General features: G+C 36.3%; 1 protein-coding gene across 1 annotated transcript; it reads left to right on the forward strand.

Annotated features, from left to right (window-relative positions):
* Positions 1 to 2,473: 2,473 nt before the first annotated feature.
* LOC124233963 (olfactory receptor 7G1-like) lies at positions 2,474 to 3,406 on the forward strand. Its single transcript, XM_046651246.1, has one exon. It carries the CDS (start codon positions 2,510 to 2,512, stop codon positions 3,404 to 3,406), a length of 897 nt encoding a protein of 298 aa, XP_046507202.1. The 5' UTR covers positions 2,474 to 2,509.
* Positions 3,407 to 12,616: the final 9,210 nt, after the last annotated feature.

Below are 12,616 nucleotides of genomic sequence, written 5' to 3' on the forward strand. Positions count from 1 at the left end.
ACGTCTACGGACTGCTAATCTTTGATGAAGGAGCCAAGAGCATACAATGCAGAAAGGAAAGTGTCTTCAATAAATGGGGTTTGGAAAATGGGACAGACACATGCAAAAGAATGAAAGTAGACCATTCTTTTTCACATAAAAAATTAACTCAAAACAGATTAAAGACTTGAAGGTAAGATATGAAACCACAAAACTCCTAGTTGAAAATATAGGCAGTACACTTTTTGACATCAGTCTTTGCAGAATCTTTTAAAATCCTCTGTCTACTTGGGCAAGGGAAGCAAAAGGAAAAGTAAACAAATGGAACTTCATCAGACCAAAGAGCTTCTGGAAGGCAAAGGAAATCAGGAACAAAACAAAAAGACAACCCAACAACTGGGAGAAAACATTGGCAAATCATGTATCAGACAAGGGGTTAATCTCCAAAATTTGTAAAGAATTCACACAACTCAACAACAAAAAAACAAACAACCCAATCAAAAATTGGGCAGAGGGTATGAACAGACATTTTTCCAAAGAAGATATACAGATGGCCAACAGGCACACCAAAAGATCTTCAACATCACTAATAATCAGCAAAATGAAAATCAAAACTACACTAAGATGTCACCTTACAACCATTAGAATGGCTATAATCACCAAGAAAGAAATAACAAATGTTGGAGAGGATGTGGAGAAAAGGCAACCCTCATACACTTCTGATGGGAAGGCAGACTTGTGCAGAAACTATGGAAAACAGTATGGAGATTTCTCAAAAAATTAAAAATATAAATACCATATGACCCAGCTATCCTACTACTGGGTATTTATCCAAAGAACTTGAAATCAACAATTCAAAGAGACTCATACACCTCCTATAGTCACTTCAGACTTATGCACAATAGCCAAGAAGTGGAAGAAATCCAAGTGCCCATCAACTGATCAATAGATAAAGAAGTGGTGTATCTATACAGAGGAATATTACTCAGCCATAAAAAGACAAAATCATCCCACATGCAGCAACTTGGATGGACCTTGAAGATATTATGGTAAGTGAAATAAGCCAGACAGAGAAAGGCAAACAACATATGATTTCATCATATGTGGAAGATAAACTAACACATGGACAAAGAGAACAGTTTAGTGGTTACCAGAGGGGAAGTGGGCTGTTGGGCATAAGGGTTGAAGGTGCACATTTATATGGTGACTGACAAATAATTCACAACTGAAATTTCACAAAGTTATAAACTTATGACCTCACTAAAATAATATAAAATAAAATAATACTGGAATCCAATTAGGGAAGGGTAATGGGTCCACATTTGCAATGTCTATGAAATAGATGTGAACAGAAACAGGTGGAGAACTGAATGGTGAAAACCTGGCCTCATAGCATCAGGGAATCAATCATCCTGAATTCCCCCATTCTATTGTCTTGTTCTTTAAGGATTTGCAGAGCCCTGGGATCAGAATGACAATAAAATTGGCTAATGAGGTACTTTGGATATTGATCCTCCAGGGACACAGAGACTACTAAGAAGTCTGTCTGTGACCACATCACTGAACAGCCTTTTCCCAGTAAAGAAAGAGTACACTTGAGTCTCCTCTCAGAGATGATTCCTCTTGCCCAGGAGCCTGGTGCTTCACTCAGTACCTCTCCTCTTCCTAATGATACTGTTTCAGTGTCCATCATTCAATATCTAGGAGAGATGTCCAGCATCATTCCACAGTGATGTCGTCCAGGTAACCTAAAGTTACTTAGTTAATGTTTGGGAATGAGGGAAGGTGTTTTACTACAAGTTCATCTAAGGGAAACTTTGAGGGGATTACATGCCTCGGATGCTCAGAACCAAGACATGCATTTGCCTCCTGCCTCTCTTCCATTTTCTAACATGTTCCCTTGTAATTTTCCTCCCATCCTCATACAACCCACATTCTGCTAGTCTCCTACTCTCTCTGTGATGGAAAAGAACATTTTCCTTCTCAGCAGGAATATTCTCATTCGCAAACATGGTAAATCTTATAAAGTTTGCTGGCATTTACTTAATTCTTATAGTGGTCTCAAGAAGGAGACATGGTCAGTTTCACCATATCTCCCAAATCTGGGCTTTTAATACACATTGGTATTATCTCTGTTGCTAGGCTGTGAGGTCTCTGGGGAAGGAGGTGCAGATCCAGATAGAGTTACATTAGCCTGCTTCCCTGGACAGCCTGTTCTACGAATAAAATTACAAAACGTTTATAACAATGTGAAGAGCATAGACAGTATAATATTTAAAATAATCATCCCTTAACCCATTTCAGAATTTATAGATTTGACATGCTGCTTCATTAACTTGAGGCCTTTTATTCAAAATAACAAAATTACGTGCACACAGAAGGCATCCCTCCATTTGATTCCTTCCCTTCCCTAGTCGGTGTTTGCCTCAAAGGACATTCTTTCTCTTGGTTTAGAGACCAAATCTTTTCCATCAGGTTCACCAACAATATAGGACCCAGAAACAAAACAGATGTTTCAGAATTTCTTCTCATGAGACTGACAGATGATCCAGAACTGAAGACCATCCTCTTCAGCCTGTTCCTGCCCATGTACCTGGTCACCATCCTGGGAAACATGCTCATCATCCTGGCTGTCATCTCTGACTCCCGTCTCCACACACCCATGTATTTCTTTCTCTCCAATCTGTCCTTTACTGACATTTGTTTAAGCACAACTATGATCCCAAAGATGCTGGTGAACATCCAAGCACAGAATCAGAGCATCACTTATGCAGGCTGCCTTAGCCAAATCTGCTTTGTCCTGAATTTTGTTCTTTGTGAAAATTTTCTCCTTTCCATAATGGCCTATGACCGCTATGTGGCCATTTGTCACCCCCTGACGTACGCACTTATTATGAACCCCCGATTCTGTGGGCTGCTGATCTTACTTTCGCTGGGCATTAGCATAGGGGATGCCTTGCTCCACAGTCTGATGGTGTTGCGGCTGTCCTTCTGCACAGACATGGAAATCCCCCTTTTCTTCTGTGAAGTTGTTCAGGTCATCAAGCTTGCATGTTCTGATACCCTCATCAATAACATCCTGATATACTTTGCAGCTAGCATATTTGGTGGTGTTCCCCTTTTTGGAATCATTTTCTCATATATTCAAATTGTTTCCTCTATTTTGAGAATGTCAGTGTCAGGCAGAAAGTATAAAGCTTTTTCCACTTGTGGGTCTCACCTCTCAGTTGTTACCTTGTTCTACGGGACAGCTTTTGGAGTATATATTAGTTCTGCAGTGACAAACTCTTCCAGGAAGACTACAGTGGCTTCAATGATGTACACTGTGGTCACTCCCATGATGAATCCCTTCATCTACAGCCTGAGGAACACAGACATGAAGGGGGCCTTGGGGAGGCTCATTGGTAGGATCTTTTCTTTTCTGTGACCTTGTCATCTGATTTGGGCTGGGTTCACTATAATGAGTCAAAGTGAAAGAAATACTGATGAACCATAATGCCTAACTCCTCCATCACTATGATCTTCTTAAATGGATAAATGGCAAGATGGCTAAGAGCATCTTAAGTGAGAGTGAAACCTGACTTTCTCTTTATTTAGCTTTGTGATGTTTGCCAGGTGATTTCCATTGTCTATGATAAGTTTGTTTGTTTAGGGTACATAGAAACTGAATCTGAGACAGACGTTCTTGGTAAAGTAATTTTGTTTGGAAAGTTCTCAGCACAAGGGAAATGAAATAAAGTGGATAGGATAGGGAAAGGACTTAAACAAGGCTGTGGTCATATCAGAGACTAGATTCTGTCTGATCCCATGGATAGTGCCATGTGAATCTCATCCTAGATTTACGCCTACTGTGAGACAGGTGGCTGACCTTTCATACCTGATTCACTAATTCCCAAGACTGGTCAGTGATAAATTGAACATGTGCGAGGCAACATTAGCATCCACAACACTCAGCTTCATTATCGTAATATTGCCATTATTGGAGTATCTCAGTGGTTTGAAATGGCTGTGAGATATTTGAACTTGATCAGTGAAGCATCCTTAGTTTCTTTCTAACAAGAGAAAGAAATCTTGGTTCTAATATGTTCAAACAATAAACAGAGTTATCTTTCATTACAAGGACTTCAGAGGTATAGAATGTACTCAGTAGGGATTCATTCAATCCTATATGAAGTGGCTTCAGTTAGGTCTGTTTCCCCTCATTAACCCAGATAGATGCAACAGATGCAGGTATCATACCTTGACATGATTTCCGAAGACAGAAAACTGACTGTCCTTCCCTGAGTCTACTATTAATGAGGATGTATTTATAATAGACATTCAATGGCATCATCCATAAAACATCACCTTTAATCTCGTCACTGAGAATAAGATCAGATGCCACCTACTTAATTTAATTCTTAGTGTGGGGAAAATGATTACGACGAGAACCTTAAACTGACCGTATGGAGTGAAACTCCTGCTGAGAAGTGCACCCCCATAAGCACTACAAACGCTTAGGACAATGCTTGTCACCTAGTAAGTACTCAATAAAATTTAGCTACTATCATTGTGTTCCATTCTTGTTTATATTAAGTCTTGTACTCCTATTGGTCTCGTGTATTTTTACCACTTGCTTCAGTAATTATATTTGTTTTCTTTTGTTGTTATATTTATTAGCTGCTTTTTCTGGTCTGAATAATATAACAAAACAAATGATTGTTATGTAGGCAGGAAAAAAGGTTGGTAATCTTCTGGCATCTTATTTGCTTTGAAACCTTATTGATTTATTTGTAAGAATGTATCTAAGTTTTCACCTCTCCCCTTAGTCATCTTATATTGCTGTGTTTCTTATGCATCTCTGGTGGATTCCGCAAACAGAAATATAATTGAATAACATTAATTGTATCTTTGGTGTCATAGAGGATTGGGTGCAGTCTTGGGCTCTAATGCAAAGCTTTTTAATGGGTTATGAGGAAAGTTATTCCATAGATAACTACTTTCTTTTGACAAGGAGATGTTGAGAGGAAGACAAGAACAGAGATAAGGAAACTTTGCAAGATTAGAAGAATTCTCTTTCCCGTAACCACCAAAAAGCAGGGCCATGAGTTAGAATCATCTCTGAAGGCAAGGGGCTGGAAACCGTGGAGATCTCAAAAGAGAATCAAAGTTGTTGGAGAGCTCTCTGTTCTGCCTGAAAGTGGAGCTCGACGTTGGTTTTATTTTCAGCACCACAACTGGGAAACAGCTCTCTACCTGGCACTTGAGGTATCTTCTAGGACAGAGCTTCTTCCACTGATGTCCAGAGAAGAGCTGCAGAGATCAATCACTTCAGACTTTGTTCACACTGAGGTTTTCCTGACGTCCAGCAAGAACTACTGATATTGAACCTCTGAGGAGATATGTGAGGGATGAGACTTTAATAAGCTTTTTTTTTGAGATTCTGAAGTGTGAGGTTCATGACATTCAAATTAGAAGAACATCAGAAAATATACTTAGAATTAGGAATATGGAAGAGCATTTTCTCAATTTTATTTGTTAAAATATCATATATGAAGTAGTGCATTAAATCTATATGTAGATCTGAAAGAACAGTAACATAACCACACATATATCCATCCTGGGATTAAAAATCATGGAATCCAACTGAATGGTCTTCCATCCACATCGCCATCTCCTCTCCTATTGACAAACAAAATCCTGAATTCTATATTAATCATTTTCTTTGATCTTCTTTTATTAGATTCAATCCTGTGAAACTGCCAGTATTTGATCATATTTACCCTGAGAAACTGTCAATAGGGTTAAATGTCACTGTCTTATCATCCCTGTATGTATTCCTCTCCAATTTAGAAATTTTCCTCTTTTCAAATTAATTCAAAGTTTAATTTTAATATATGAATTTTTTGTCCTGATTGTTTTTCTCATTATTGCACTTTTCAGATTCAGTCACGTCATTGGGTATGTTAGTATATTAGTAACTGATTTATCTCCAATACTCTGTATTTTTACATTAGGTATGGTAACATTTCAAACTAGATCCTTTTTGATATTGATGGAAATTTTGTTTGCTTGTAGCTGTGTTTTTGCTATCATTAATCAATCTGTTTTAATATTCTTTTGTATGTCGCCTGGTGGAAATGAGAGAGAGTTTTATCTTTGCAATGGGATTATTAATTAAAGGGAACATGTAGTCTCCTTTGGGTAGTTCCCAAGAGTTTTCCTAAGTGGATGGACAAAAAGTACACACCTTAAATATTGCTATTGATCCAAATCATCACCAACACCTTTTCATTTATACTGACAATTTTGTGGAAACAAAAATTTTTTCATCAACTGACATATGTCTTATTATTATATGGTTGAAAGTCTTTTCACACATTTATTTTCCTTTCTGTTAAATATCTATTTGTGGTATTTCTACTGAGTTGTTTACCTTTTTCTTATTAATTCTTATAAGCTCTTTACATAATTAAGATATTAGTCTTAATCTGTTATGTGAATTGCAAATTTACTCTTTAAGTGTGTGACTTCTTTTTGGATATCCTTTATACTTTTTTTTAATGAATACAAGTGCTTCATTTTAATATAGTTATAGTTTGTCAATACTTTCCATGTCTTGTACTCAATAGATCTTGTTTATGAATCCCATAGTAGTTCTATCCGAAGAATTTTCAGTTTTGGCTTTTCCACTTGAAGCATGAACCCTCCTGGAATTTAGTTTTCTCTTGTTATGAAGCAGAGTCCAAATTCATTTTTAGGTTCCTGCCTAAACTGCCCAATTATGTGTTGGTTTCTTTCCGGTCTCTATCTTCTGATCAATCGGTCTTGTATTTACCTAGGCACCAATATAACATCTTAATAATTGTAGCACACCAGTCAACTAAAAATATGTTTACTATGATAACAAAGAAGCCCCAAACTCAGTTAATTACAACCACAAGGTGCATTGTATCATAGTTTGCTTGTGTGATAATTCACAACTTACTGTAACAATATTGCTAACAAAAAGGACCAGAGTTTCAATGAATCATCCATTATTATGTGGAAAAAATATACTGAATCTACAACTTTGAAATTGAGAAAATTTGGTATGAAATTTTGTAATGGAAATAAAATGCTATTACATACTCAGGCTAAGTCTTTTTAATTGTGGTAACATGCATAACATAAAATTTACAATTTTAATCACTTTTAAGTATGCAGTTTGGTGGCATAATTACCTTCACAATGTTGTACGGCCATCATCACTATCTGTTCCCACATGTTTTTCATCACCTCAGTCTCTCTCCCTACCTCAGTCCCTGCAAACTCTAATCTACTTTCTGTTTCTAGGAATGTTACTACTCTAGATAGTTCATATCATAGGAATCATACAATTTATGTCCTTTTTTAAACTTTTATTGTGAATATCTTCAAACATACAGAAAAGTTGACAGATTAATACAATGAACACCCATTTACAGACTACCTAGATTCAACAGTTATTAATATTTTGCAATATTTGTTTCACCATTGATTAACATATATTTTTATTGTATTAAAATACATAAAAATGTATCCTCTTAATCATTTTAAGTGCACAGTTTAGTAGTGTTAAGTATAAGAACTTTTTCATCTTGCAAATATGAAACTCCATTCCCTTTAAACAATGACTCTCTTTTTTCTCCTCATCCCAGCTTCTGGCAACCACCATTCTACTTTCTGTTTCTATGAATTTCAGTACTCAAGATACTTTGTATGAGTGGGATATGTCTTTTTCTGACTGGCTTGTTTCACTTAACCTAATGTTCTCAAGTTTCATCCATGTTGTATCACATGACAGAATTCCCTTTCTTTCTAAGGCTAATATTCCATTGTATGTACATTCACCAAATTTTCTTTATCCATTCATGCATTGATGGACACTTGGGTTGCTCCCACCTCTTGGCTATTGTGAACTGTGCTACTATGAATAAGCGTGTGTAAATACCACTTAGAATCTTTATTTTTTAAATACACTCTCCATCTTAGAGTGCTATGTATACTCATGTTTTTTTAACCATTTCTTTTTGAGGAAGATTAGCCCTGAGCTAACATCTGATGCCAATCCTCCTCTTTTTGCTGAAGAAGACTGGCCCTGAGCTAACATCCATGCCCATCTTCCTCTACTTTATATGTGGGACGCCTACCACAGCATGGTGTGCCAAATGGTGCGATTCCGCACCCGGGATCCCAAGTGGTGAACCCTGGGCCGCTGAAGGGGAACATGCAAACTTAACTGCTGTGCCACTGGGCCGGCCCCCTATACTCATGTTTTAATTTCCCCAAAATTCATGCAGCAAAATTATCATACAATAAAATGAACTTTTTGTGTACTTTTCTTTATATTTTAACGCACGTAAACTAACTTGTGTTGGCAATATTGTCACATGCTCCTTTATCTCTGTGAACCATTCATCTGTTCTCATACTTATAGTTTTCATAATGTCATATAAATGGAATCATAAGTCACCACAACCTGTGTATAAATATTTATAGTAGCCCTAGTCATAACTGACAGAAAATGAAAGAACCCAAATGTACTTTAGTAGAGAATACATAAGTAAACTGTGGTATATCATTATAATAGATACAGCAGCAAAAAGGAATGAGGTATTAATGTAAGCAACAGCTTCTACGATTCTCAAAGGCCATTATGCTGACTGATAGAAGCCACATGCCCAAAGCAAACATTTATTTTAAAATTCCCCTTTTGGAATAAATTGATGTTCTGATTCTTGGTTTTGTAGGTTCAACATTTTAGGATTATATTCTTCCTTTGTATTTAAATTTTGAATTGCAGATTCATTTTAGTTACTAGTTTTTTTCCTCTCTCTCTTTCCATTTTTGTGCTCACACTGTATTAACCAGCAGATTCACAGTTGCTTTTATCAATCACAAGTCCTCTACTCTTGAATTCATTCTTATAACTGATTCTTGCTGTACAGTGATTTTGAGAATATCAAAAACCAAGCCACCAAACCATCAGATAACTTGGTTCAGTTCTGCCTTGGAGACTTTTCTGAAACTTTCCACTGTTCTAAGTCCACAGTCATGGTCCCAGACAGTGTCCACAACTCCTGTGTTCACTTGCATTTCTCAATAACAAACCCCCACTTGTGCCTTTGGATTTGTATACTTTATATCTCTACGTATTTTTTATACTTCATCTATTACTGCATGTGCTGAAGCAAATGAGTTTAAGGGATGACATTACAATGCCATCTTGTATCAAGAAAATTATAGGTTAACAAAGTTCACACAGAAGCATTAGCAACAGAGAAAATAAATTGATAATCACGTGAAAATATTGAACTCAGTAAGGATGAACACTTTTTTAATTAACATTAATGTGAAGTATCATTTCCATCAGTTAGACAATGGTTGAAACCTAACTAAATATACTGAGATTACATCTGCACACAACAGTTTTGCCATGGCGTTATAACTTCTTACAATCCTATTGAAAATCAAGAGGCCTAAAATTTCACCCACCATCCTCTAAAGTGAAGAACACTGTATATTGAAACTATTGTGATGAAATTTGACAAAATAATTGAGAAAATCTAAAAAGGGTGTAGCAGATCTGTCAGTATTGATCAAGACATAATTGTCACAGAGAATGGATTAGAATCTCTTATATAAATATACATATTGAATATTACATCGAGAAACACCCAGTGACACTTGGAAAGAAAAAACAACCCCTGCGTCTTTCTAATTTTCCCATAATTTAGCTGTATTTTAAAATGTATTATTTATATCCACATACACACTATATTTTGACATCTAAATTTGGTATCAGACTTCCTGATGTCGTTGATTAGATAGAGTTCCTTCGCTCCTACCTAAAAAAAGACTGAAATCCAATCAGAGAAGGATGCTGTTCCCATGTTTATAACATACTTGAAATGGAGAAGAGCAGACACGGTTGGAGAAAAGTAGATGGTATACACCTGATCTTATAAGGGTCGGATAAGCAGCCATCCTGAATTCCTCCCTTCTAGAGACTTAGTCTTTAAGGGTTTGCACTGCCCTGGGATCTCAGTGACAGTAAAATTGCTTGGCTAATGAGGAGCTTTGGAATTTGAGGTTTTAGGGATACACAGACTGAGACTGCTTGTGACCACCTTAATCAACAGTACTTTTCCAGAAACAAAGTATCACATCTGAGCCTCCTTCCATAGATTATCCCTGTTGCCTGAGTATCATTCATTCCCACTACACCTGTGAGGACAGATATTCCAGATAGCACATTCAGAGGAGATGTCAAGCATCATTCCTCTGTGACCCTTGTTTTCCTCATGAGCAGAAATCTGCCCCTTTTCAAACATGATGACTATTATAAATCCTTCTGACATTTACTTGAATTCTTGGGTGGTTATTGGAAAGGGGTTTGGTCAGCTTTTCCTTTCATTTCCATTCCTGGTTCTTGATATACTATTGTACAGAAGAGTGTTTGTATTATCCTTATACTTGGACTGTGGAAACACTGGAAAGTGGAAACAGAGACTCAGATGACTTCCTTACTACTACAAGTGCTTCTCTTTATAAAATTACCATGTATTTTATGTCAGAACAGCTGAGGTAGTATAATAAAGAATTATATGACCACCCTTCACTCATTCCACAATTAACAAATGTTGACATTCTGCTATATCAGCTTCAGATACTTTTTATAAAGTAACAAATAACTTTCATACTGAAGACAGCTATTTTGTATCCTGCTCAATGATCGTTCTCATCTTCCTAGAGACAACATAATCTAGAATGTGATGGTACACCCCGTTCAAGGCTTTATATTGTATGAATATCCATAATCACATATAGGATGAAAGTCACTATCACAGAGTTATCAGTTTTGGAATGGAGAAATCAATTTTTATACAATATATTGGAATATTTTCTAGTAATTAAAATTAGTGTAGTGGGACTAAATATATGAACATTCATAAAAATTAAATTAAATAAAGATGAAAATTGTAAATATGCACTATGTTTTGGTTTAGATAATGCTTTCAAAATGCAAAACAATGGAATTCTCTATGGAACACTAACGTGAATTATAGTAAAAGTTTCAGGGGAATAATGTATATAAAGTTCATGTAGTGGTTTCCCTTGTGTAAGGAAAGGAATCAAAATTGTTCAAATAAATAATGTGATGGCTACATACATATCTGTATTATTTATTGCAATAAAAATTCATATCATGGGAATAGTGACATGTATGAGTATGATAAATTTGATCAATGTGTACCAGGCTCTTCATTGTTACTTTGTACTTCTGTTTCACTTGAATAATCCGTAATAAAAATAAATCTATCTATGAAGGATCAAAAATATTAAAAAATTATTCATGCTGTAGATTTCTTTTTATCCATTTTTCCCTTGTAGGTTTCAATTATTTGTGTTTATTCATATGTACATCTCTTTATTATTTGATTCATCTTAATTGCTATGTATTTTATCATATGGCCAAATGAGTTTTGCTATCATTGATGTTTCCTTCATTCCTTTTCTACATGATAAACATTCCCACCTGATTTTTCAGCTCAGGAACTCTTCCCTGAAATTTCCAGTTATCATCTAGTGATGTTCTCTATTTCTATTTTCTTTCCTCAACTTATCCCACCCCATTGCTTTCTTCTGAGCAGTGAAACATGTCAGAAGCTGTTGTTCATGGCAGATAAAAAACTACAATAGGAAATGTCAGTATGAGACATGCTTAGTGACATGCTGGATGATTTTTCTCCATGTATTTCTCATCATTTCAACATCTCTATTATTTGTTATCACAGTTCCCATTACAGAAATGAGAACATCTTGGGGCTACCCCGGTGGCACAGTGGTTAAGTTCACATGTTCCACTTCAGCAGCCCAGGGTCCGTCAGTTCAGATCCCGGGTGCAGATATGGCACTGCTAATCAAGCCATGCTGTGGCAGATGTCCCACATATAAAGCAGAGGAAGATGGGCATGGATGTTAGCTCAGGGCTAGTCTTCCTCAGCAAAAAGAGGAGGATCAGCAGCAGATGTTAGCTCAGGGTTGATCTTCCTCAAACAAAAAAAGAAAAGAAATGAGAACATCAGACTCTTCATACAGGTGAATAATTTTCCCCCTTCACAAAGCAAGCACTAGTCTGTATTAAATTCAGAGTTCTTGAGTCTAAGGAATACATGAAGTGATAAAGACTGTCACGGTCACTTCTTTTCTCCCCTTCAGAGACCACTTTACAGAGACAATCCTGTTATGACACTTGATTATCTTATAAGTACCATATAAGTCTGTCTTGTCTTGTAAATATCTATCTTTCAGGGACCAAATATTTAAGCTGTTTTCACCTGTTTACTTAGGAGCCTATGCATTTCATTATTTCTCTCATTTAGCTGCTTTCTTTAAATGCTTTTATTCTTTCGAATAAAAATATGCCACCAATCACCCTAGGGAGAGAAAATCCCTTAGAATGAAACAGAGAATATGATTGGTAAAGATTTCCAGCTTATCACAGAATCCATCACTAATGCATTTAAATAGTGTTTCCATGGTAAAGTCTTATAAACTTGAAGTTTATAGGCAACATACTCTAAACTCTTCTCAGGTGCAGAGCAGGTACTTGGAGAGATGCCATGCACCTGAC

Source organism: Equus quagga, unplaced genomic scaffold (genome assembly GCF_021613505.1).
Source record: "Equus quagga isolate Etosha38 unplaced genomic scaffold, UCLA_HA_Equagga_1.0 554_RagTag, whole genome shotgun sequence".
Taxonomy (NCBI): Eukaryota; Metazoa; Chordata; class Mammalia; order Perissodactyla; family Equidae; genus Equus; species Equus quagga.

Bases quoted from the DNA above. Each gene is read 5' to 3' on its own strand.
- LOC124233963 (XM_046651246.1), top strand. From the start codon at position 2,510: ATGAGACTGACAGATGATCCAGAACTGAAGACCATCCTCTTCAGCCTG.